Genomic DNA, 27,998 nt, shown 5'->3' on the forward strand with positions numbered 1-27,998 from the left:
CCACGCTTTTGCTATCTTTCCTAAGGGAAAGTAGATACAGTAGAGTAGAGTAGAGTAGAGTTTCTTCGGCCAGGTAGGAATCGGCTGGTTCTGGATACAAAGTCTAGAAAGCTTCAACTTCAACCAAAAAAAAGCTTTTCATAGGAGGACAACTTTGTGATAGCCTTCTCTATGCCCAGAAAGGACCCAAGGTAAGAACAGCTTGCTTCATGTTATTATACAATATCTAAGGTAATGGTATAAAATAATGAATATTTAACTTATCAAACTTATTTTGAAAAAACAATTATCATTAAAGGTTTGTATGAATCTTGGTTCAGGATTACCAATTTTATAACATATATAACGTTATATATATATATATATGGATTTAAACAAAGGTCAATACAATTGTGAAGCTAAAACAGATAAGGCACTCGACTAAATATAAGACATTTATAGTGCTGTATATAAAATTAACATATATGTATATCAAAAGATAAAATGTACTACATTGATAGTTCATACTTTCCTAAAAGAAGACACTATAAGTAGCATAGAAGCACAGTCAGTGCGTGCCATATGACCTCATACACATTCAGTTAGAAATACAAGTGAGAAAAAATATATATTCACATATACTGATATGATATTATGGCAAATATACGAACACATTCAAGGGATATAACAGAAACAAAAACAATACATACAACTTAAAAGTATAACTTATATTCTGCCTCTCTAAGAGAGGCAATACAGTTGTTTTTTTAAAGTGTGTACGAACATGAGATTATTTGTTGAGGTTTAAATTAGTAGGATTCTTAATCCGTGGACAATACTGTATTACGAGTGAGCAAATCTACATAAGAACCACCTGGCCATTGATATAAACCTGTACACGTACAAGGGACCACCTCTACATAAGGACCGCCTGGTCATTGATATACAGTCAAACCTGTACAAGTGACCACCTCTGCATAAGGACCACCTTGTCATTGATATACAGTCAAACTTGGACTAATGACCACCTCTACATAAGGACCAAATGTCCATTGATATACACTCAAACCTTCACAAGTGACCACCTCTGCATGAGGACCACCTGGCCAATGTGACCACTTTTTGGTGGTCCCTTGGATCCTCTTTCCCATCGACACAAGCCTTAAGAACCATAGTCCATATTAACCGCCAGTACACATAGACCGGATTCTATCGGTCCCCTGAGTGGTCTTCTTGGGCAGGTTTGACTATTGATCTGGATATCAACATCATCGGAATAACCATTTGCTGTTCATCGTGTTCTTACGGTCATTATTAATAGGTTCGTATCGGTTTAGTTTGAGGAGGAAGGCACAGAAATCTGGAACCAACGATACCATATGTGACTTTAAGATATGTTTCTGGATTACAGGAACATATATCTTCCACGCAGAGTTTAAGGATTTGATTTATTAATCACCTATAATGAGAAGTCTCTGCTTGATAATTGTGTATTTGGTTCGTCGAAAAGAATTTTAAGATAAGAACAGTCGTATCTTTTGTCCTTTTAGTCTAAACAAAGATAACACGCAGAGAAAAGCTAAGAAAGGTTTTATCAAGACATCTTTAAGGTTATCAAAATCAGTCAAGGAGGACACTGAATTCCCAGTGATGACATACTATTTTCTTGGTTATGTGATATACATATAATCATCTCAAAACTGTTACAAAATGCTCTACAGTTTCTAGTATGTTATCGCTGGCAGTTTTCTGGCCTTCCTGCCCTCACGGGCGTCTGTGGGGATGTAAAAGTCCGACCGTTTGTCGATGTCGTCTAGATCGGACCTGGTGTTTAGCGGGTAGTACCGACTGGGCGGCTCGTAGCCCTCGTACCGGGGATGGTAGTAGTACTGGTCCTTACGCGGCTCGAGGTAGTCCCTCGGCGGAAACTTATCGTACGGGTCGTAGTAGCGATCGTAGACGGGGTTGGAGTAGGCGGGACGCTGGTAGTCAGCCGGGTATCTGTTGTAGGGATCGATGTAGTACCCGTTTTGGACTACGGGCCTACGGGGCTCGTAGGTGGATTCTCGGCGGATGGGCGGCGCTGGGGGCCGGTAGATCGGATCGTCGAAGTCGCGCGCTCCCGGCGGAAGGTACTCGTAGTCCCGCGGAGGCGGTAGGGCTGGTAAGGGAGGGGGTTCGGCGGCCATGACTGGGGCGGAGTTGACCATGTCCTGCTGGGCGTCCATCATGTCCTGGCGGCCGTGTACGATGACAGGGAACGGGCTGCCGGGGACGTGTTCGCCCGACCAGTTGACGGCGATCTCGTACCGCCCCTCCTCCTTCGGAATGAACGACATGGCGACTTTCCGGTCCTCTTCGTTCAGGACTTTGGATTCCAACCTAAAGGAGTCTGAAAAATAATCAATTCTTAATGAATAAGCAATGAATATCATTATTCAAGTCACGGAGATAAAGGTCATGCGAAGCTTGTATATCGCCCTTTCAGTGATACTCGTTAGTCGACATCATTGTGATTTCTGATCCTAGGCTTATATATGTCATGATATTGTCGTTGTAGGTACGTGGAATGTGCGAAAGTTATCGTTATTGTTTTGCTAGACTCAGGACTGCCTGAAAAACAGGTCAAAATGACCTAAGTACATTTCCTGGTCAAAAAAAATGAAAGGAAAATGAAAACTTGTAACTTCATTAGCTAGCCGAATCTATATAGAAGGAGATTCTGAAAGGATAATTAAACGAATGCTACCATATACTCAATAGCTGACTTTAACGGCTTGCTAAAGACACAGAGTCCGTCTCGAAAGCTCCCCAGGGTAGCAAGCTCTTTTGTTGTGTGTAAACGTTTAGATATTTTTTCAAAAGATACCATATGCATTTATTTTGTTGAGAACAACGTGTACCCCAGCTTACCTCTGGAGGTTCCGTACACTCGGATTTATGTGTGAGAACAACCTTTAAACTAGGATTTTGCCAATCTCAGACCCCGTGGAAGACCCTTAAGTGGTTGAAAGATCACATCGTGAAACGCACAGGACTTATAAAGGTAGCATAGTCAAAGGCACTTAGCAGGTAGATATTCACCAACAGCTTGTGCTCCAGCTTACCTCTGGAAGGTCCGTAGACGCGGATTTTGAGCTCCCCGGGTCCGGCCTCGCTCCCGTCCACCAGGAAGTTCCCCTTGAAGCCGTCCAGCTGTCCGCTCTGCAGCCCCGGCCCGAACACGCGCACCTTACTGGCGTCGGGCTGGTCCTCGATGTCAATGGTGAAGGGAGAACCTGGAAAAGAAACAGTCACATTATCATTACAACCTTAGCGTGGAAACATCTTTACATATCATTACGATATTGAATGAAAAATGGTGGTGAATGCAATACAATGGTAAAGATTACTATAGGATATAGAAGTGAAGTGAAGTGAACTTTATTGCTCAACAATCGTACATGGTACAATGTATGGCATGAAATCAACACTCTGTTCTACAAGGCTAATCTATCCTACAATTTTAAGTACAAAATATTTTCGAAACCAGTGTATTTGTTACAATATATAGTCATGTATGGGTAATTCTGTCTCGCTTTTCGAATGATTTATGGAGAAATTGACCTATGTACATATAGGATCCTTTGGTTTAGCCATCTACATTTTAGGGTGTTTGCACAAGATGGTACGCAACCATTCAAACTGCACACTGAGACAGACAAGGATTCTAAGACAGGTCGTATTAAAAGCCTAGTGATCTCCAAACATGATGGATTCTCCTGTCGGTTCGACAGATAGAATACAGAGGTAGAAATAGGCATGTACACGAAGATGATCTAGGAGAATCTACTTTTTAGGCCATTTCTCTTGATGACTTTCGTGATGCCTCCATCGCCACATTGCGCCATATCACGCCTTATTCACGACCTTGCCTCACGCGATTGCAAATGCACCTGCAGCGGATCTCCAGATTGTGCGGGCCTGTATTACCTGTGTATGTGATACGTAGTGCATGGCATAGTGCATGACATAGTGGTGCATGACCTACCTGCGATAGACTCGTCGTTGCAGCGGATCTCGAGGTTGTGCGGGCCGGCCTCGTGCGGCAGGACCTCAACCCCGATGGTTCCGTCACCGTTCTCCGCCAGGCTGACGTCAGCGCGCTTCGACGGGCCGGAGCACCGAACCTTCATGTTACCTAGGCAACAACAAACAAAAGCAACACGTCATCATATAGCCTGACGAATCGCGCTCCTAGTGGCCAGCCGGTCCTGTAACCGCGATCCCCCTCTTGGGCTGGGGGTCAGTAACCTACGGCCGAGAGCTTGTGTAAATACAGGCTAGTCATCAGATATTAGCCGTCACCATTCTCCGCCAGGCTGACGTCAGCGCGCTTAGACGGGCCGGAGCAACGAACCTTCATGTTACCTTGGTAACAACAAACAAAAATAACACGTCATTAGATATTAGCCGTCACCGTTCTCCGCCAGGCTGACGTCAGCGCGCTTAGAAGGGCCGGAGCACCGAACCTTCATGTTACCTAGGTAACGAAAGCAACAAGTCGTTTGATATCAGAGTTAGGATATTTGAATCTATTACTAGTCGTTCATCTGATGTTCGCTTTCTAGAGTCTCATTGTATCGGACCAAATGTACCAGCGCCCGATATATGTGGATGATAATGTTCTGTTTTGGAGCACTATCAGAGGTCACAGTTTGCCAGCGTTTGTATACAGACTACTGCAGTACCGAAGGGAATCGCTAGGAGTTGATTGTGTAAATTGTGCATCTTATTCTTATATTCTATCTGTATTATATTACGTATAGTATTATCTTATTACTTGGATGTTTAACCATCATCGTCGTATCACTTTCAAGAAGACGGTAAGCCTAACCTCTGCTTGGTAATAAGACGGAATCGGGCCCTACGAGCATTACGAGTAGGACGATATGGTGCCCTCACCTTGTTTTCCCGCCCTGCGCGGGTCGATGATGCCCTTGACGGTCCTGCCCAGGTTGCCTGCGTCAGGTCCCGCGTACGTCACACGCCTGCTGTCATACACCTGGATGTCGTAAGGCGAGCCCGGAACCTCCTTATGAGACCACAGGCAGTTCATCTGGTACTCTCCTGGAAATCGACATAGAAAGGTGCTTCAAGTTTATCCATAATCATACTATCAGGTTTATCATTCTTTGCACATAAAAAGGTATATTTTGTTGCAAACAGTAAAGAAAAACACATAGGGGAAACCTGAAACTTCCAAGGATTTCGAGTGTTTGTATATGTGTTTATTAAGAATTGATTGTTTGTGAAGTCACATCACAGTTCTGATGTCAATATTCTATGTGGACACCATATCCCACTTACTTTTTCTTGTAATCAAACTACAACACTTTGAATCAGAGCACATCAAGCAGACATCTTTTAGTGATAACTTGCCAATTGTTGATGAGGGAAAAACGCTAGCCTGATATCCAACCCAATTTTAGCAGCCGAGTCTTTTTTTACCTTCGCCACAAATTTGTGGAGACGACAAATGAGAGATGGCAGCTAAAATCGGGCTGGTTACCAAGCTAAACACGGAGAATGGCGTGAGTCGTTGTCCAATACAATCGCTCGCATCCGCGTAAACCAGTCTGTGTCCAGAAACTTGGAAGGAAGGACTTACCTGGCTCTGTTGCCTCGTACTTGGCCTTGTAGACGTTCTTCTTGCCGAGAATGGGTTCCAAGGCAACATCTACTGGCTGTGGACCGTTCATGGTGACGTGAGGAGACCCTGTGAGTAGACAAAGCGAACACTTATCAAGGGATGGAAATTTAGTTTTTTGTTTTTGCTTTGGGCATTGCCATCAGTATCTGTATCTATATGGCCGGTTTAGCCGCCATTCGGCGTAACACACCAGCTAGCTTCGCAGGCACATGGCGGCGGGGGTCATCTTCCTTTGTAGCATGTTGAGGTGAATTGAGAATTTGTTTGTTTTAATGCTTTGAAAAATATCATGTTTGCAAACAATTCAAGATGGAAATACCACAGAAGATAACTCGTAAATATTTCATAGTATTGGGTTCTATGTGCTCAATGTAATAAGGGCGACAAAGTTGTCATCCTCAACTGAGGTTAAGCATAGGCCTTTTTGTCTGGCTAATGTACAGTGGAAAAACAGAGGGTGATCAGCTATAAGAGCATTTCTAGTAGAAGTTTGTAGCTACATGACTTCAAACAACCAATAGTATTTTGTACCTCGCCCCGCCCTGCTGCCATAAATGATGAACTCCTGTGGAACGCTGCCCGTCATCTCCGGGCCCAGACAAGCAAACAAATAAACAAACATGGCGGACGCTAAATAACGTCACAGTCACATGACTGCAAACACCCAATAGCACGCCTACCTCGCCCCGCCCTGCTGCCGTCGATGATGAACTCCTGAGGAACGCTGCCCTTGACCTCCGGTCCCAGCCCGCTCCCGCTCAGCTCCACTCGCCTCGCGTCTACTGCGTACTGGTCAGCGTCACCGATCAGGGGCGACCTATTGATGTGGTGGTCGTTCCACTTGATGTCTATGTTGTGCTCACCTGGAAATAAATTTCAAAATACTTTAGAAGAAGTTCAATTTGTGACTTTTTTGTCTATTAAGGACAGACAGTTCTTGAATAAAAGTATTACACAACAGTTTCCGAATGGAAGGGACTAACTAATGAAAATAAAGAGATGTGCATGTATCGATTCATCGATTGCCGTTCAATTCAATTCAATTCCAGAGCTTATCTGTTGTTCTGACTTCTGTCAGCTTACTAGCCCATTGATATCTGGACACATGCACTGCGCTCGTTTGGTCATCGTCATAGTTCAAGCGTTATCATACGAATATTTCCGGAATAAACAGACGAAGGAACTAATGAAATGATTGAACGAACCAGTGGACGAATGCATGGATATGAATGAATGAATGTGATTTTATGAATGAAGTAGCACACCTTCTTCTTCTGGTACAAAGCTGACGTAATGTTTCCCGTCAGGCTTTACGTCGACGTCCACGGGGAGTTCACGTGATGCGCTCCTGACTCGTGACGTCATCCTGCCCGGACCCGCCTGACTGGCTGTAAGAGGGATCGTGCACCGCTCGCTCACAACCAGGGGGAGGCGCCCATTGGCTGCAAGGATGCTGTCCATTCCACCAATCACAGACACGCGGTGAGGGTTGACGATCACTGGTTGGAAGGGACTCCCTAATTCGCATAAAGAGGTTAGAAGTGAGAAACTTGCTGAAGTCGAAGGCGGCAATTGGCTGCTAGGATGCTGACCATTCCACCAATCACAATCAAGCAGTTATGGTTGATGTTCACTGGCTGGAAGGGGCTAAGCTCCATAATTTGCATATGGAATACTCATTCTAAGATTATACGTACACGGGTTTAATTTTGTCAAGTGTACATGGATATCATGAAAATTGGAGGTCTCGTATATTTTCCGCTAAATTGTGTTTCAAGAGAGGGAAAAGAGAGAAAGAGTGAGAGATTTACCTGGTATTTCCTTCCCACCGTGAGTGATGTCCACCACGTGCACACCTGACTCCTTCGGCACGTAGGAACACTCCACCCTGTCCGCGTGCTGAACCACACTCACGTTGTTACACTCGGCGTTCGGGCCTACAATTGGGAGATTAACAAAGTTAGGAACACGTCGATGAAGGTTAGACATCCAGGTGATTCTTTGACTACTTTATGAAGTCCATTAGCTTACACACTATATTTGTAAGCAGCTTATCTTCGTGGACATAAAACATACAAACATAAGACATACAAACTACATAAAAGTAATGAGATATTCAATACAAAAGGGACTCAAGCAACTGGATAAGTTTTGCAATTGGTGAGACATTTCAGACAGCATTCACTGACGAAAGACAGCTGGTGCTGTTTGAAATGTCCGACCGTTCACTGAGCATATCCAGTTGCTTGAATAATTTTTGTATTGAATAAAGTTATCAACAGGTTCGAGCCACTGCCAGTTACTGTTACTTCCCTACTTTCCAAAAAACACCTTATAAGGCATTTGCACATGACATTTAACATTTGTAGCAGTTATTGCATAATGACATCACTCCGACATGGCGGACGGTGAATTACGTCATAGTCACGTGACTGCAAATATCCTATACAGTTACTTACCAAAGACTTGGACATCGATCTTCTCCTTTTTGCAGCCGGCAGTGTCCACCGTGAAGTCGCAGGCTCGTCCCTCCAGCCCCTCCCGTAGTCCGTTCCCGCTCGCGATGGGCGACCGCTCCGGCCTCACGTCCGCAAGCAGTGGGCAACCTTGAAGAAGATAAGGCAACAAAATTCATTATAACCTTCATTTACATTAATCCGCCGGGTTACATAAAAACGCCACCTTGAAAAACAGTGGATTTAAGAGATCTCTAACAGCAGGAGTGCTTTATCCTGGGGGACTTTGGGTCGGAGATCTGTTTGGACGTATCTTTTCAGGGTGGCGGAATTATTTACCCTGGTGGAATTATGTTAGTACATGTTAACTGTCAGGGCTTGTCATGAAGAATAGAGCAATGATCCTTCAACACCATACTTATAACTCGGTGCTGTCATCAGGCTAGCTTCCAAAGCCATGGAAGGTAGAATGAAACACGTCATGTTAAAGACAGAACCAGACAACAAAAGTCGTATTTGGAGACCCCTAGGAATGTAACATTTACTGGTACAATACTCTGATGAACTGATATCATGGATATATTTAATTGCATCGAGAAAACAACAAATCAACCAAAACTTTGATGTAAATCTTAAGAACGTCTTTTTCATCTGAGAAAATTTGAAGATTTATAACCAATTGTCTCACCTGGAACAATTTCATTGTTGAAGTAGACCATGACGTCATGGCGTTCGGGGACCTTGGGCGTGAAGTTGACGTCATACCTGCCACTGTCACGTGGTGACTCCTTCATGTCGCTGTAGATCTGCCGACCTTGGCAGCTGACCTCTGACCGGAGGGTGCCCTTCCCGGCATCACTTGCGTTTACTGAAGAAAATGGCGAATCGGAGGCAAGCCAAGTGTCAAATAAACACGTCACAGATGATATAAGAGAATGTTTCTAAAAGCAATGGTTAACAAATTTCTCTACTTTTATTGAAAATATTCTCCAGAAAAAACTAAGATTTTTTTAGACACTTAACGTCATGAAATATGATGACCTTGAAAAGTTTGACCTACTCTGGAAGCCCATGGGTTTGCCGACTTCTCCTATCCCGATGTCGCTGACGTTTACCCTGGTCAGGTCGTACGCACGCGCAGTGAACGGGCTGCCCCTCACCTGCTCCGCTCCATACGTCACGGAAATAGTGTGGTTGCCTAGGTGACACAAACAGTAAATAATCCAGTGAATAAAAAGACTCGGTTGTGTAAAAAGAGTCAGTTTTGACATACCAACATGATGAAACTATTCGCGGAAATAGAAAATCCATTACATGCGAAAAACAACCCGTTCAAGTTCTGAAAGTTTCATTTTCAGCACGCCAATATCATTTATACAGTACATTAAGAAACTGTAAGGTTGCTTCATTTAGCTTTGACACTTACCCACTAAGTTGGGAATATATTCACAGGTATAGGCGCCAGATCCAGAGACATTGACAGGAACCTCACGTAGGTCTGGTCCTAAGGCTGCAAACAAATAGAAAATATGAATATACATGTATCGGGTCTATTCAATAGCTTATTAGTCTGGGTATGATCTTTTTTAGTCTATAATCTCTTCCATACTTGCTCCCTCAAATGGGAATGAGAAGGAGAGCCAGCCGTAAATGAACTGATGAGGATGGTATCCAGCCTTGGTGCTGACTTAGCTATTGATGAAGCAGGCATTGAATCAAATACATCAAGAATGTAATCAAGGAGGTTAAAATAGACCTCATTGATGTAATCAATGAATGATGCGGGACAAATTCTGCAGACGGTAAGATTATGGAATACGACGTTGCTATGGTTACCTGTGACGTGCAGACGACTGTCAGGTTCACCGGCGTGAGTGGCGTCCACGCTGAAGACTGCGGTCTTCCCCACCGGTACGTAGTTCAGCCCGTGGCCCGAGACGGACACTTGGGACACGTCCGTGACTTTTACACGGTAGGGGCTCCCTGTAGTGATCAGTAAAGATTCAATCAATCAATCAATAAATCAATCAATCAATCAATCAATTCGTTGATGAAGGTGAGACATCCAGATAATAAGGTACGCAAGGTAACAGCTACTCAAGAGTCAAGCAACTGGATGAAATTTGGAAACGGCGTCGGCTGTCTTTCCTTAGTGACTAAACAAGAAACTGGAGTTACCAGGAATAAATTGATTTGTTCCAAATAATGTTGATATGATATTAGATTGACAATTATGGCTAAATGATATTTTGGAGACTTGATAGCCATACATTCATTTTCAGTGTACCTATATCACAAGCAAATTGAAATGCCTTGTTAGGAATTCCTTTACATTATGCATATGTATATGATTCGATATTGCAGATAATGATGATAGGGGAAGGGATCAACACATTCGTAGCTTTATTATGAATATCTAAATTAGAGACGGCTTTGACAAGATACGCTTTAGATATTGTCTTGAAGAAACTAACCAGGGACGACGTATCCGTTAAACTTGACGTTGACGTCATGCGTCTTGCACATCTTGGGCACGAAGGAGACGTTGTAGTTGCGGCTTCCGCGGGGGTTTTCCATCATGTTCGTGTGGACGCGGTGCCCCATGCACGTCACTTCCGGTTCGACGTCACCAGCCCCGGCTGCTTGGGCGTTCACTGTGAACCAAGGTCAAATGATTTTTCTATGGAAATGGTCTGTAAAATCGTTCATTTATACGCGAAATTGCACGACTCACAGCATTGGCGATGATGCGACAATGGCGAGGCAAACCTATAGGGCGTTTACATCGAGGTGATTATTACGCAATTGAGCCTCCTCGGCCTTCAAGGTGGCTTCCATTGCCTTCGCGTTCCGAATGACAGCTCGCCATATTGGATATGCCCACCCCACCACTAAGATGGCGGCGATGGCTATATACATTTATTGGTAATTTGTGATCTCAAAAGCTAGATACGCATTTGGTTCATCACTATCTATGGAACTGCACGTTAGACATTGCTCAGTCGCTCTGCAGGCAACTGAACAACACATAACATCGTGATGATGATGATGGACATCGTCAATAATATGTACAACTGCAGTTCAAAGGATTAAAGATGGCCTTATTGACTTGTCAATACAATCAATCAATCAATCGACATATTTAAAGGCTAAATGTCTAAAATCAAAGAAAGGCTCACCGGTATTAAAAGTTGACTTCCCTGTCAAGATGCCCTTATTGACCTTTTTGACAATCAATCGACATCTCTACAGGCTGAATGTCTAAAATCAAAGAAAAGCTCACCAGTAAAGTTGACCTCCCTGTCCACCATGACAGAGTCGGGTACGTTGTGCACCTTGACTGCGTGTGTGTGGTAGGCGTGACTGGTGAAGGGGCTGCCGTTGATGGCTGACGTGCCGTAGTTGACGTTGATGCTGTAGTCGCCGACCTCCCGCGGCAGGTACTCACAGTTGTAAAGACCCGAGCCGTTCGTATTCACGTTACAAGGCACGTCGAGATAGCTTGGACTGAGCACTGGGGATAGAAAATGGACCTTAGTGATCTAGGGATATCATCATGCTTTCTCCTGCACCTGCAACGTTATATACTTCTACTTCTGTTGTACCCTCACTAGATAGATTTAAACGACGCTTGCAGCTTAACGTGCAAAGATTAGATGTGACAGGTCGTTCAGTGTAATATAACCAGCTGCTGTCGCGCCGCGTGCCTGTGAAGCTAGTGTGTTACACCGGAGGGTTGTTGTATTGACTATACAGATGCAGATACAGATATTTCTTCAAAGTGTATATATCAAAACTTTAGTAAGCAAAACAATCAAGTCACAGTCACCAATAAATGTGGGATCGTGCATTCTACAACAGTCGGTTTGTAATGTTATCATTATATATCAAGCTTTCCTGTCATTTACTATTAATCAGCTGCCAATGGTGTAGGGCATGATGATGATGAATGCTGTAGGGCTGATTAAAAAAAACAAACATTGCAGTGTAGCCAGAACTGCAAAAGTGAGGTCAACATCTTCTTCAGGTAAAAAAACAACAACTGTTGACAAACTGAGGGAGTGACTGATATTGTAAAGGAAAATGCAAGTTGACATACCTTTGGCTGTGACGCCGAGGTTGGGGTCCCCAGCCCTGGTGGCGTCCACGATAAAACTGGCAGGCCTGTCCACGGGCACGCGCCCGAGCCCCTCACCGGAGGCAAACACGTTCTGCAGGTTAGACACCTTCACTCGGTACGGGCTCCCTATGGTCGATAAAGCAAACAACGGTCTGTTATGGGCACAGCCTTGTAAGAACGCGCTATCTCCAAAGTTACGGTGTAGATCTAGACATCTATGAGCGAGCACGAAACTATAGGGAATGTAGAACTGAGAAGAAACTGTGCTTTTGCGCTGGCAGTTACAGCCAAAGCCATGTGCTTTGCGCAATTGCAGGTATGATCTCCTTCATTTGTGCTGTGCTCAGGAATTTCTGAAATGATTTGATCAAGACAACACTCAGGGAAAAAGAAAGAAATGTTGATGAAAACAAAGGACGGGAAATTAGGTCCACGACACTGTTAACAGAAATAAAGGAATGAAAAGGTTTGTGGTTAAGACACACAAGGCGACTGACAAGGTCCACGATACTGGGTATGTGTTGTTGGGGGTGGGATGGGGCACCACACATCACATCACATCACCGAGGAAAGTTCCCCAACAACCGTACACCATCCTCACTCTCCCGGGGTCCTTAAAGCTCTCATTATATCTGACCATGACAACCTGGCTTACTTTCGGCCATTTTGCGCTGTCCTCCTTCCATGAGGCGTACTCAAAATGGGCCGGAAGAAAGCTACGTTGGCAAGGACAGGTGCAATCAGAGACAGAGCTCATTTGAAAGTTATGGGCCTGTAACAGAGTCGACGAGCTTTAGTCGTATTTGTTGATCGCCAGAAAGTCTTCATCGTCCCAGACTCTTGCGTATTTTTGCCTGAAAAATTACCCTCTCACATGCAAATTGAACGGGGCTCATTGACTTGCGAACGTCGACCGATTTCTTAAAATCGCACAATTATCGAGAGAACACCGGCCGTATTATTGCCGAAGATGTCATTTAGAGCTCGCATACTCGTTGGCTGATCGGTTTTCCTGCCGCGGCCATGTGACAGGACCTCTAGCTCTACGGACCCTAACAGAGTGAGGATACCGCACATGAACGCCTTGTTTACCGGGCAGGAGCGTCTCGTTGTACTTGATCTTCACGTCGTGTGGCACGCAGACCTTGGGAACGAACTTAATCTGGAATTTGCTATTCGGTTCCTCCAGGACCTGACAAGGCACCCTGTGTCCTGAAGAGAGGACTTCGGCCTCCAGTCTGCCTCTTCCGGCTGCCTCAGCGTTAACTGTGGGAAGCAAATGTTAACGGGAGATAAGACACCATTATCATCATCATCATCTGAAGGCCATTACAAATAACTTTCAGGTCGTCATGGATGTTCTGGTCCCCGTGGATGTTCCATGGATTGCTGCTGTAATAGAGTAGCGAATAGAGTTGTGTGTCTCATACAGTTCTCTATAGATGTACATGCTTTTAACAGTACTATCGTCCAAGTCATCATCAGATCATCTTTTTCGTTATCTATCTCTTCTTCCTTCCCTCCTTTTTTCCTTCCTTCCTTCCTTCCATCCCTCCTTCCTTCTATCCTGTTTGTTTCTTTGTTTCTTTTTTTCTTTCTCCCTTCCTGTAGTTTCTTTGAAGTCAATGATTAAACTTAAGTAAAATTACTGGGTTTGTAACTACTACATTCTAGCGTCCCTTGTAACTATGAAGTGACATAAGCACACAAGTAAAGATTGTTTGAGACATACCCTGTACTGTCGCCTCGTCCTCGAGTTGAACGACCTCTGGCGCCTTGACCTTAACGTGCCCGGAGTCGTACACGTTGGCCTGGTAAGGGCTGCCGTGGATGTGCTCATTGGCAAACTTCACACCGACATGGTGGGCTCCTATGGGGAAAAATGAGAAATAAAATTTTCAAAGACAATTTGTGATCCTGGTAATTCTCGTGTGCTCACTGGTAAACTGCAGGCTTACCTGATGGGCAAACATGAGAAACAAAACATTTACTGACAATGGAAACCTGGTGCCACGTGGTCATGGTATTTCTCAGCTAATCAATGTCAAATGGATGACCCTACTAAATAGGTTTCTGATTCAAATTTGATACTTCTGTATTATGAAAGTAACTCGTCCGCAGAAATGGAGACAGCAGTTGTGCAGCTTTTGTACCATCCAGAAATTAATGGACTAAGTCGACCATGGAGAACAAGTGAGGTTAAAATGATGTACACTGTATCTAACTTCTAGTACTACTTTGTTTAAAAGCCTCTTCCAGATAGAAATAAGCAGTAAGGTCTAATAACTTACCCACTTCTGTTGGAGTATAACGGCACCTGAAAACGCCATCTCCGTTCACCTGACATGGCACATTTCTTCCGCTGGGGCCTGCAACGAAAGAAATAAAAACGTCAGACTTCTTCTTTTTGATTAATTTTGTGAATTATTGATATATTAGTTTTATCTCTTAATCCATTACTGAATATTCATTGTTGCAAGCATGATGAAATGCAAGGAATTATTATTCGAATGGTCGTGTTGCAGATTGCAATTAAGCGACCATCTTGTCCTTGACCTTGGTTTCTCGCTTACCCCGGATGTCGACGTCTATCCCGGCATCCCCTGCTCTGGTGGTGTCGACAGAGAACTGCGTCTCCTTGCCCACCGGCACGTTCCCGATCCCCTCCCCGTTAGCGAAGGCCTGGTTAGGGTACATCACCTTCGCCTTCAGAATGGTGGCTGGAAAACACAACAGTTAGAGATGATTGGTTTGTTTGATGCACTCTGATGTTTTCTGCCTCATTTAGCTGGTGTCTTACGCCGAATGGCGGTTATACCGGCTATACAGATACAGATATAGGATGAGTTGCTAGTAGTTATTACTAATCAACATTTCATTTGACTTGTAAACAAATAATTGTCAAAGTTAGCACTTTTGTGAAAGAAATTTCAGCATAAACATCGGCTTAGTGCTTTCAAATTATGTTTAGGCATAACGTGTATTGCATTAGTTTAGCTAAATAATACCATCACAATTATATAAAAGAGACAGGCAATTACCAGCCATTCATCATGCAGTAATGTGATATTTGTTAAAAACTATATCATAATGACCCCTAGCCTACCATATACATGATAAATGCGTATCTACTAAAACACCACAATTGTTAAAATATGTAAGCTTAATCAATTGTTAAAATATGTAAACTTGATCGAACAGATAATGTTAAAAACTAGCTTGAAGGATGTGGAATCTACTCACTTGGGAGGCCATTGAATGTAACAAGGCTTCTGTCATCCTTGGCAGCGAAAGTTGAAGCTGCCGGCTGGACGTAACGTGTCTTAGCCTGGCTGTACACCGACTCTGAGTCATGGCTGGCCGGGTAGGCTGGCGTACTGAAGGAATAGACTGGGCCTCTAGGGCGGTCAGTGCTTCTCGTGGATTGCCTGAAGATGAGATGGTGGTATAGCTGAATATTTGTACAATAGGGTGTTTCATGTTTGCATGTAAAATCACAGCTGTCATGCTTGTTGGTTGAACCTGAAGGAGTCAGACTATACAGTTACACGTGTACAGTTGTGTGACTGTAATTACACATATAACAACGAACAGCTTACTTGGACTGAGCAGAGCACATTGAATAAATACAGCTTAAACCTATATATCTGATATTTTGCGAAAAATTCTTTGTTACACAACAGATCATTATGACCTACAGTGGGGGTCTTCAAGATGATTTGAAAAAACTCTCAAGTTGCTTTGAAAAAATCTCAAGATGCTTTGAAAAAATCTTAAGATGTTTTGAAAAAATCTCAAGATGCTTTAAAGAAAATCTCAAGAGACTTTGACAAGGTCTCAGATTTGCCCAGAGACTTCCAGGTGTAACCATACAGTATGGCGCACAATACTTACGTCACATTCACCTGGGTGCAAACACCATATAAGGTAATATGCTTTGTATTTGTGTCATATTCACTGACAGGCTGAGGGATGATAATCATTCATTGACATTGTCGAATGTTAATGTAAGTGTACAGTGCAGAGGTATTAGATGGAAAAGTGATTATCAATGATAGGACTTACCGCCGGAAATCTACGTACATGTATGCCACACCTCTTTTGGATAGAACAGGGGAGTAAGTACACCATATGTGCAAGGTGATGAAAGTACATCATATGTGTACGGTGATGAAAAAAACGATGTGCACGGTGGTGAAAGTACACCAATGTGCATACACATGGTGATGAAGTATCCCCATGACCCAGGGCAGTGGGCTGCAGGGTGACGATGATGATTTTGACAATTGTACAGTTGTGACAGTGATCGGGCATAACTAGCAGCAGCGAGGAAGTGCATCTAATGGATGGATATTTAGTTTAGTTTGAAATGCAGTACTTACATGCTGCTAGGCGTCTAGTGCCTATAGTGACTACTGGTGTGCAGTGCAAGTGTACAGGTGCTAACATCACCATTCATAGTCATGACTGTCAAAGATTTATTCATGCTAGTGTGGTGCAATTTGGCCAGTGTTTTATGCGCTGTGCTCAATTCTGCTATTGCATTCGCACATATATATCTACAGGACCACAACATCAGGCTTTGTTTTATCGCTGTCTGTCGAGTCTACCTGTTACGGGGTTCATTGGGCATGGGATCTTTGTGGTCAGTCTGCAGCTCCTTTGGCGGTGGGGGTTCTTCTTCCGGTTTAGCTGGCACGAATACCCTGTGAGACAGCAGACTGTATTCCCACAGGAGGACGACAAGACATTAGCTTGTGTGTATGGCAATCGATGGAGTGAGTAAATATGTGTGCGTACGTCTAGAAGAGGAAACGCCCTGACAACATTTTTACGTGTAATTGCCTTTTACATGTATGTAACCGCACCCATTTTATGTAGTGGCGAATGAGTAAATATTAGTTGATATGGTCAGCGTTAGTCAACTTAGGGTAATGTTTTGATCCTTTCAACAAAGGATTCTGTCTTGCATTGTTGCTGGATATTTCATTGAGCAGAAAACGTTTATGCAACCATGAATTAAATCGCAAAGTACGGGTTATCAAAACACAACATGATTCAATTTTAATGTAATGAGAATGACATTTTGTGCAGCTGGTCCTTAATGTGTTATTGATATCATGCTACCAACGTATATGGCACTGTTGACCTTTTCCTCCTCAGTCTTAAGAGAGTTTGTTCGAAACACCTGAAATCTAAATCTATATTACATAGTGCTGTGACCATGGTCGGTCTGTACGTATATAGACTATATCACTTCCCTGTTCATCACGATAATTTAACACTTATGGTTTCCATGAAAAGTTCTTCCCTTAGGCTAGTTGCTACTGTGGAATATTTCTGTTGCCCTCCTCTTGGACAGGGCTTTTTTTATTTTTTTATTTACCGTCTTGTCATAGATCGGGGACAAATGTCAAGGCCGATTACTGTCCCAACACAGAAAAGGTGTAGGTAAAAAGAATTGTGAGCATTACATACATATATAAAAATACATGTAGAAGGAAAGACAGATCTGCAAGACTGATAAAGAATACATTTAGCAGTTGATGACAATAGTAAGATGCTCATGTAGTGAATACAGAGAGTGACTCAATGTCCTGGATAGCCACTTGTTGTAAACGACAGCTTCAACAACGAGTAAAAGCTATAACACGACGTTGTGGCATCTAGTAATATTTCCACACCACGCATTCAGGGGTGGTAAGGTCTCCCATGAAGTTCACATACCAATATCTGCTTCGCTTTACGTTCTCTATGAAGTTTTCAAGACATTGTAAAAACTCCTGGGCGCAAACCTTCATGTCATATGGATGTCATTTATTGTTCCGCGAATGTCAAATAGATGACCCGGAACGTTGATGACGGTTAGACACCCAGGCGATGAAATGTACAAACTCAGTACAAACGTTACTCAAGCAACTTAACTGGATAGGTTTTGTAAACGGCCAGACTTTTCAGACAGCATCCATCAGTGACTGAGTCAGTGTACTGACCCAGTTGCTTGAGTAACCTTTGTACTATGAAAGCCCAGGAGAAAAAATGTTCTAAGATTCTCACCTATCGTCATCCAGCTCGACGATCCTCCTGGTGTCCGGGACGCCTGCAGTCATCCAGTCTCCACCGTTCCTGTCGTCCCAGCGCCTGCCGTTATACACTGGAACACCAAGACTCCAGTTGTAAAAACATTAAGCGAAAATTTATGTCATTCCAGTTCTAACTTATTATTCGTAAAGATATTGGACAGAAGCAAACGCACAGGATACAGATTCAGTGTATTGTAACGATTCCCCTGCCTTATTTTGACTAGTGAAATGAAATGAAAAGTGAACAAAAGTTCAAAGTCCATCCCTATTAGGACCTCGAGTTTTTACCTATTTCAGTCTAGGATTAGAACCCTTATCATTACGAGTCACTAATCACAAAGCCAAGTTAACCATCACTTACTAACGTTCCTCTCAAAACAATATTGCACTTCAAAGCTTGAGCTTTGAAACAGGTCAGAAGGCCTATTAACTATGATTATGAAAATACCGAATGAAACTTTGTGTAACAAGTTGGCCCGTTGTAAAACAAAATTATTATCAAGTTTCTGTCCGTAGTCCGTAAAGTGCTTTTCATAAAACGACTACATGACTTTATCATTAAAAAAATCAATAATATCAGGACACAGGGAAAATACATACTACATTAGGCAGCTGTGAATCCGCTTGTAATGATGGTGTACAATATTGATCCAGTGATTTTACGCAATATACATATAGTAGAATTATGGCCACATAAGCTTGAACGTATGAGAAAACAGCCTATGCCTTAGAATGATAAAGGTATATTACGGGTGGTCATCATGGGTTATTGGACTGTTAAATGTGAAAATATCAGGGTACGCTAAACGTTTTTATGAACTATATTGTTATGTAACATTACATACTGATGCCATCATTCTAAACCCCAGGAGAGACTACTCTAATCCCGGGGGCGATCTAGCAAACAATGGTACGAATGTAGACAGTTTGTGAATAAATCTCGCACTAGATTTCAGTGTCACGCGAAGCAACCTCCTTTGGGAAAGGTATCAAATGTACCCTTTATAACAGGAATCAGTGGATCTTGTCCGACATTTTGTTATACAAACATACCTTTTAGGTCATCAGTGGATCAATCAAAAGCTGGACAAGATTGTTAAATTCTTTGCATTATCACTTTCTCTCACATGACCTGTTTCTGAAAAAAACTGGATCAGAGACATCTTACATTACTATAAAAACACACTTTTAGGTCATCCCTAGATTGGATCAGAATCACTAATGCAACGCTATCAAAAGCTGGACAAATTGAGAAAATTTCTCGCATTGTCAGTAAGCCTTTGCATGACCCATGTCTGAAAAACATACACACACAAAGAGAGCTGTCAACAACAAGAGCAGTGAGCTGTCAGTCCTCAACCCTTGACCTTTAACAACATACGACAGAGGATAAATATTTGTGACTATTGTGACGTTAGTCTAGTGCAACTTTTGCAGGTCACCAATGTTGATTTACCAACAATACATCCTTTATGATGTTTATTTGGCATCAACGCTACACATATGTGTCATTGTATCTCTTTTACAAGCAAAAGCATTCTGTTTAAAAGGGTCTAGAGGCAAACATCTCAGATATTTAGACCCCAGTACGCTGCAAATGTCCACTGCACTCGAGGTATTACAAGACTTCAGTCGACACAAACACTAAATACGCTGGAGTATTGAATGAGATGTAAGGCCCTTAACACGAATTTCTTACTTCACTCAGGTGAAAATAAGTACATAGCTTTGGTTAGGGACGTCCCTAGGATAAGAAATTAAATGGATGTTCTGTGTTTGAAGAGAGCCACATCTCGAGCACGTAAAAGAACTCACAGCAGCTGTCAAAAAGAGTAGGGATCCTTCCCCCGGTGTAAGAGGATCAAATAAATCTGTCCAAACATGCAGCTTGTACTCTTTAGCACAAACCTGGTGCGTTACGCCTTGAGGCGATTTACCGGGTATGCAATACAACAAAATAAACAAACAAACATTTGGACCTCAATACGCTGCAAATGCCCAATGCACTCGAGGTATTACAAGACTTCAGTTGACACAAACACTTAATTCACTGGACTATGGTACAAGATTACGGATGATGGATTAGCAAAGCATATTTTTCTGGTGTTCTTCAAATGATTGACAAACTGGACATGTAATACCCTGTGGTCACAAATGACCCTGTATTCACCATATCAACACTACAACCTTTGGTTTAATAACTACCTGTGTTTGAAGGCCTTGATGACATCACAAAGAACAACCTTCATTTCTGCCAGACAATTTACGGGAACAGAAAGAGTGCAATTTTCATTATCAACTGCACAGGCCCTGTTTTCTTCTTCTTTTAACGTGCCATTTTGTATTTTATGCACCTATTCGTCTGTGAAATTCGTATGATTTAGACACCTTTATTGGGTATTAATTATAGATGTTTGCAGGTGTTTCACCGACATTGAAGACATGGTCACCACATTGACAGGGACATTCATCTAAACCTGGTCTCACACAAGCAAGGTTAAAAATGAAATTATATAGATCCATGAAAATTTAACTGATGTAAAGTTAGTCAAAAGTCTAGAGATTACATGGATACTGCTCTTTTAAGTGTCGACTATTGTACTCAGGTATTTTGAGTGATCCATACAGAGGTATTTTTGGTCTCGAATACACAGGAATTTCGAACAACAAAAGCAAGACGTCCATTTACATGCAAGAAGCTTCAGGCGATCCTCGAAAAGGAAGAACGCCATTAATCATTACTTTGGCATCAGAATGAATATATAAGATGCGTTTCTTTGTTTGTGAGGCATTTCAAATGTATCTTAATAACAGCTTTCGCTACCAGATCAAGTGTTACATTGGCAACGATAACTTTACATCCCTCGCTTTGTTTACAATATGGAATATTTGTACCAAATGGCGGAGCCGTGGGTCTTTGTTGACAGTGCGGGCTCATCCCCACTGCCAAGTGGTTGACATTCCGACAATAGCGATGTGAAAACGCCCGAAGGCAGACGCCTTTCAGTGTTGCCACGACAAGAATTCAGGGGTCAACACGCAAATAAACTCAGCTAGAGCGGACTACAAAGGACGAGGTAGCCTCTTATGCAGGTATCCCGGGCGCGGCGCCGGCGTTTATTTTTCTTATCTTTTTTATAGCTTATTTGCGATTTTCAACTTAACGGGGCCAGGCTCCTTTCCAGAAACGGTCTCCCCAGCAAAGGAACCTGGCCTCGTTAAGTTGAAAATCGCGAATCAACTCCCTCAAAAAACAAAACGCAGGCAATGCCCGAGGGGCCTGAAAAGGAGGCTAGGACGAGGTACGCCTTCAGAGGTAGACCTTCGCCGATACGGAACGTGAGCAGCACAAGCCCCATAACATCGACTGAATGGAGACCCCCATTGCACGTTTATGCCCTTGCAAGCTAAACAATTACAGTGATATAAGAATGTGATATCTTACTACATGTATAGTGTAGTATGTACAGGTTAATCTTCTTTTGACGTAAGACATTCGTTAATGTACGGACAGATGGAGCTTATGATGCATAGTCCATAACATCCTTCCACATGCCTTTGGAGCAAAGCCAACTCACAAGATGTTTATTTCACGCGTATGCGTTTACTCAAAACAAGTGACAAAAAATGTGACCTCTCTACTACAAGTTTCTAACCCCCTGATGAAAATATCTCGCTCTACTGGGGTGGTGAGGTCTTTTTCCACGGTGAATCGGTGTCGTCGACATCAAGATTTGGTCTAAGAAGCTTACTATTGTAAGTCATTCAGCAAATAAAACGAAAAAAGGACAAATAGACATCATTACCTTTCATACTGCCCTATCTATATTCAGCAAAGACTAAACCTCCTTGGCAATCCACAGAACCTATTGGGCCCCATCCTTGATTTTAGCAGTCTTTCTGGTCAAGCTCGAACTTATTTGCTTCTAAGAGGTTCATCCTTTGTGTCTTCTCAATGTAATAGTGAAATTTTGGTCTTGACCCAGGCTTAGATTGTAGTTAGCAAACGTTTCAAAACTTAGTATGACTGTGTTTATCATATTGCTTGTTCGTATTGGACTACCCAAATGCTGTTACCTATTGTTATTGTAATTGTCTATGTCAGTTGTAATTTTTATTTTCAGAGGTAATGTTTGATAGTAGCTACTTACTAGAGTCCATCACCTCTATGTCTTATGTATCCTTCAGTTGAAAAGATAACATTAGGTACGGTATCAACTGCAACTACAACTAAATTATGATGCCCCATTTTTCCTGCCTATCCACCTGTATGATGGAAACATGGGTATAAACGAATACAGGCCTTATGAATAATGAAAACCATTTCATGGATCGAGAGACAATACGTTGGTCTACAAGGCAAAACGAACTCCCGCATTATTTCGAGCAGTTTGGGCTTCACTCCGCTACTGATAGGAAAGTCCTATAGAAATGTACCTCTCTATAAAACTGTAGGGACAAATATCAAAAGTAATCTTGACGTTTCTGTACGTAAAAGAGTATAACTAACATAAGATGTGGGCCAATCACTATTGTTAGGTCAGCCTGAGCGTCTACAATCTTTGTTCATTAGAAGTTTGTGACTAATATAGATAAAAAGCCTAATGACATAGCGCACCTATCGTTAATTAGGCAGTAGTAGCGACACCTGGGGGGTCTTCAGGTCTGTATCAAATGACCGGTCCGACCACATTGCTGTCCCGTAAGTCGGCCTACTCTGCAACAATCATAGCCATTCATTCAAAACATTGCACATCATCCCGTGCTTTTTCTCACGGACAGGAAACGGCCTTACAGAACGGGAAGTCATTTTCGAAACCTTTTAAATGAACATAAGATAAGTGAAAGAAAACAACAACCCTTCCAAACTGTATATAGATATGGAAATCTAAAGATAAATTGGACATTCGCTAGTACCTGCATAGCCAGATCACTTTCAAATCTATCTTTTTGACACCTGGTGTATGCATGCATAATACCCACCATACACTAGGGACTCGTTGACTGATAGATATAAAGAAAAGGGGTATCATATCTTTGCGATACGTGACGATGATGGAAGTTCAACCTTGAAGATTGACCTCTCCGAAGGAAAGGTCACGCTCGAAGACATTCCGACCCATCCATTAAACATGGCGGTGGCACAGAGAGGTCTGAGTCACACACTAACCATATGGTCTAAAATGAGCATTGGTACTCCACAATAACAACGTAAACCATTCATGTGTCGTATAGACTGTGTTGTTAACTGTCAATGGTTGCGTGAAGTCATGCAGATCAAACAGAAACTGGTTCACACGTTTCCTTAGGGGGTTCTAGTCTACAGGTGTGTTACTATGTATACGTTCATGGTGCCTGATCCTAAGTCTAAGATAAAGGGTGAGAATACTATTGGAAAGGGCAAGGATGCGAATTGCTTGTTTTGAGTTGAAGCGAAATAGTCCGTTTAGTGACAGCAAGGAAGAGGATACCACTTTTATATTCAGAGTCTGATCGGCTTTTGCAGAAGCAGAATTTTCGTATTTTCTAAATCAATGATCATCTAGAAAAAACTTTGAAAGAATCTACGAAGATATCCAGCATAATGGTCAGACGTGTTGTGTTTGAACTGAAGTTTGACTGAGCTTGGAAATACAACCACTGACAAGATAGTACACAAAAGAAGATACTACGGGATACTCACGAGACGCCATATTGTCTCCTCCGGGCGGTAGTCTCTCGATATACCGTATGTCCTCGTACGAAGGGACCGCCCTTGACGAAACCAACCTACGTATAAATAAAAGTGTAGACGTTCAGTTGATAAATTCGTTATCAGAATCAAATCCGCAGTACTGGAGCTTTTCTTCTACTGGCGTATTTCTTTCATGGTTTCCGTGTTGCTCCGCCAGCGCAGTTTAACACCTGACTGCGCAACCATTCATATACGGTCCCAACATAAAGGTGCGCCGCGCGGGGCATGGCGGGATAGGGTGTTCGAAAGGGGTGGATCCGGGCGCCATTTTGCCCGAGGGCGGTGCTTGTAACAACACGCGCACAATGCTTCTCACGGAAACCTGATTATAACACTGCTTAGGTGTGCGACGACTTTATAAATAAGTAACACCAGTTTGTTTGGACGTAAAAAGAGAAGAAAAAGAAATATGTCGGGATCTGTGAGTGAATTGTTTCCTACCACTGGAATGCATAACTGATATTTTAACAAAATAAGGAAGTACTTATTGAATAGGTTTGATAATTCCCCCAAGTGACGACAGGAAAAGGCGTTTATGTCCAGTTGGACAACGCCCATAATATTTCCTTTGTTACTTCATCGTTAGTCATTTCTTGACACAATAGTTAGCACACTTTAAACAACACGTACGTTAGACCCATTGCTGCGTTCTTGAAAAACATTTTATCAAATAATACAGTTGATCCTTGATCTACAATCCTATTCAAACACAGTCAAAAAAGCAATTTTCACCACTATTTTTTACTACTATAAACATAAAGTATGTAAAAAGGTGGGTTAGCAAAGCGTAGTAACAAAAGTGTTTATAGTCAGTTGTGGCAGAGCTTCTTGGGTCAATGAACTTGTTCTACTTTCAGTGGCGGACGTGTTACAGATATATTTTGTCAACACGTGCAAATGAGTGGCAAGGGGAACACTACATATTCCAAATGCTTTTGGGGAAAAACAACTATATTCTAAGGGATGTAACGTTAGGTAACATAAGAACAGAATGAGTGACAAATTGTACTAGCTATAGCGTGCAAAGTTCGTTAATGATACACCAATGTAAGAGGATAAATGATGATGATAGATAAAAGTTAAGTTATTTGTATTAAATGATACTGGGATTGCACTTTCGAGGAATAATGTGTGATTTTAATCATTTAGATATCCATTTCATTTACAACATCTCTTTTCAAAAGAACAATAAACAGGGAAGATGTTGAACATTTCTTACCTTTGATGTTTAGGTATTGTAGTTTTCCTATAGACTCCGCCATCATATTCCACTCTCACCTTCGACGGCATGGTCTCAACTTTCCGATTGTCTCACTTGGAAATGAGGTAGGGAGGGGTGGCTTTTAAAAGAAGGTCCGTATAACCTGTACGGCGTAAATTTGACGTCATTAGCATCATTATTATTACACCATGATGTAGATGACGCTTTATGTAATCGCCTACGTCATTGCAGTGGTTTTGTTTACACGTTATGACGCGTTTCGTCTTCCATTTCCGGTTTAGACTTTTTGGACCAGGTGGTCACCGAAAATGTACGTCCTTCGCCTCTTTCGGTGGTCAGTGTCTGTCTCAACAAGCAGGGTAATTTCCTTCAATTTAATGCCATTCTGCAAGGAACTGTTGCCGGAGGGAAGAAAGGGGGAAGGTCAAAGAAGACTTGGCTCGATAGTATCAAGGCGTGGACTGGCCTGGGCACAGCACAACTGATCAAAGAGGCCGAGGACAGAACAGGATGGGCACGGATTACTGCTGCTGGCTGTCATGACGCACCTACTACCACTGAGGTCATGGATCTGAACTGAACTGTAATGCAGGCAAATGACAGGTTGAGAGCACCGGCTCAGAGATTGAAAGTATTGCCTTCCAAAATGAGTTCGTTTCTGCTAGTAATGTTTACATGTGACCAATTGTTTTCATTCACGGAATGTTTACAATTTTGTTTTACTTTCAAAGAGACCACGAATGGCGAATGCAAGGCTTCACCGCAACCGTGTAATAGTATGATACATGTATATACTAAGGTATTCAACAAGACTTTTGTGACGTTAGTCCCGTGTGACCTTAGTCTGATTGAGTGTCATGTAATTGTCCTGACAAACAGGTTAATTTCATTACACATCAATGACTAGACGTAATCACTGACCAAAAGGGTAAAATTTTCTAACTCAAAATATCATTTTATGGTACTCATGGTAAAGAAAATAACCACTGGAAAGATTCACAGCAAAGGCCTTTCGAATCAGAAAAGATCAACAGATAAAACACGGACATTTATTACACACCCGTAGGGTATTTATTCAACCGAAAAGGACGACTGATTTTTTAAAGAATGGTGGTTAATTGTCCTTGGTAATTACTGATGCAGAATACTTACAATGAAAGGACAGGCATGCCAAGCACTAGTGAAATGTACATCTTGTACTTATTCGAGCATATCTTAAGTTAATCATTTCCTTTGCACTTATGGACTGGGAGATGGGTATTTTTGTCAAGATTTGAAATTACTTTTTCTTCAGTTAACAACTATTTTTTTCCACTATTGCGGTGATTTCAAGACAATGTCAAATACAATAGATATCAGGGGAGAACTGTTAGAATCCGCTTCTGGTGTACGTCTGTTCTACTGCGGTCTCTACGAGGCATGCGTCGTGACCTGTATCGGTGCCCCTTGAACCTGCGCAGTAATAGATTTAAATGCTGCGCGTTTGTCACAACATTCACCTAATGAGGGCAATTTAACGGAAGAGCTCTTTTAAGGAATGTGACATTTTTGACATTGTTTGCATTTTAGCGATGCGGGGTGGCCATACCTTCCTTGAGATATACATTATTGGATTATTGGATCATTCTTTGGCAATGAAGGTAGCAACAAGCTATTCAATCTCTTAAAAGATGAGCAGTTTTTAAAGATCTTTTGCATGTGTATTAAGTTATCTTTTTTTACTTTTCCGAAAGTCCTTAAGATATGTAAAATCAGTCAATATGACAACAACCAATTCAGTCTATTTCAGTCAACGCTAGAGCAGAAAAGAGACAAGTACTAAATGAGAAAACTCGATATACTGTAAATGCAGAAATGTTCGCGGGGATTTAATTTCGCGGTAGAGAGAAAATGGAGTGTTCGCGGTGGTTTTGAGTTCGCGTTTGAAACAATAGTAGCGATACAGTCACACAATTGAACGGGTTTTCGCTGTGGTTTTAAGTTCGCGGTAAATAGTTCATCGCGAAAATCGCGAACAATAAAACCACCGAGAACATTTCTGCATTTACAGTATTGCAGTAGTGGCGTGAAAGCCAATAATCGTCAAGTGCACGGTGAAACTTTATTTTGTATCGATGCATGATTCCAAACAACATACATGTATAAGGCCCTACATAACGTACTTGGAAAGGGGGTAAGGGATAGTACAGCGTCCACCGAAAGCACCAAAACAGGCGAGGCAAATTAGAAGTCTACTCTGGCGACAATCATCAAAGTCATTGAGGTGGAAACTTGAGAGTGGCCGAGATTTTGGCACGAATCAAGCTAAATCATTGAACAACAAAAGTTTTGTACTGATCTAGATGTAAACACAATGTTGTCACATACCTTAACTGGTAACAAGGCACAACCAGAGGGAAAATCCAGGTGGGACACTAAGAAACCGCGGTGAAGTTTGAAGTCTTCCAGCAAGGTAGTGTAATTGATGTTTGCATGAATAGCGCGGATGAAAAGTAATTTGCCTGCACGTCAGACGAGCAAAGGTGAGATCATGGGTGCGGCCAGAAGAACAAGTTTCGCGGCTATATAGAACAAAAGGCGGACTCAGCAACCTATAGCAACCGACTTAGAAACCTGAATAATCTACTCTCGTCATACACGTGGGGTTAATTCAACGGAAGCCAATGTGACTGCAATTTTTCAGCATTGAACAAGCTTTTTCAAATCTTTTTT

General features: G+C 42.3%; 1 protein-coding gene across 2 annotated transcripts; it reads right to left on the reverse strand.

Annotated features, from left to right (window-relative positions):
• Positions 1–99: 99 nt before the first annotated feature.
• On the reverse strand, positions 100–27,932 carry LOC136422848 (filamin-A-like). 2 transcript variants are annotated; one of them, XM_066410755.1, is made up of 24 exons: positions 27,654–27,932; positions 25,284–25,428; positions 24,014–24,099; positions 18,305–18,401; positions 15,491–15,675; positions 14,821–14,967; positions 14,539–14,616; positions 13,976–14,117; positions 12,227–12,369; positions 11,411–11,641; positions 10,602–10,781; positions 9,964–10,110; positions 9,554–9,637; positions 9,188–9,325; positions 8,816–8,995; positions 8,131–8,277; positions 7,483–7,608; positions 6,937–7,188; positions 6,352–6,534; positions 5,630–5,737; positions 4,924–5,088; positions 4,010–4,159; positions 3,087–3,257; positions 100–2,371 (listed from the first exon to the last, which is right to left on the reverse strand). In XM_066410755.1, the coding sequence occupies exons 2-24, from the start codon at positions 25,352–25,354 to the stop codon at positions 1,704–1,706; spliced, it is 3,879 nt and encodes a 1,292-aa protein (XP_066266852.1). In that variant the 5' UTR covers positions 25,355–25,428; positions 27,654–27,932; the 3' UTR covers positions 100–1,703. The 2 variants fall into 2 exon arrangements, with proteins under 2 accessions (XP_066266852.1, XP_066266851.1); XM_066410754.1 differs by having other exon boundaries at positions 12,227–12,373; positions 13,980–14,117; positions 27,654–27,930.
• Between the last annotated feature and the right edge of the window lie 66 nt (positions 27,933–27,998).

Source organism: Branchiostoma lanceolatum, chromosome 17 (genome assembly GCF_035083965.1).
Source record: "Branchiostoma lanceolatum isolate klBraLanc5 chromosome 17, klBraLanc5.hap2, whole genome shotgun sequence".
Taxonomy (NCBI): domain Eukaryota; kingdom Metazoa; phylum Chordata; class Leptocardii; order Amphioxiformes; family Branchiostomatidae; genus Branchiostoma; species Branchiostoma lanceolatum.

Coding starts and splice junctions, on each gene's coding strand:
- LOC136422848 (XM_066410755.1), bottom strand. CDS start 25,354: ATGCCGTCGAAGGTGAGAGTGGAATATGATGGCGGAGTCTATAGGAAA. Junction 11,642..12,226: donor CCTCGGCGTCACAGCCAAAG/GTATGTCAACTT, acceptor TTCTATCCCCAG/TGCTCAGTCCAAGCTATCTC. Junction 7,189..7,482: donor CGGTGGGAAGGAAATACCAG/GTAAATCTCTCA, acceptor TATGCGAATTAG/GGAGTCCCTTCCAACCAGTG.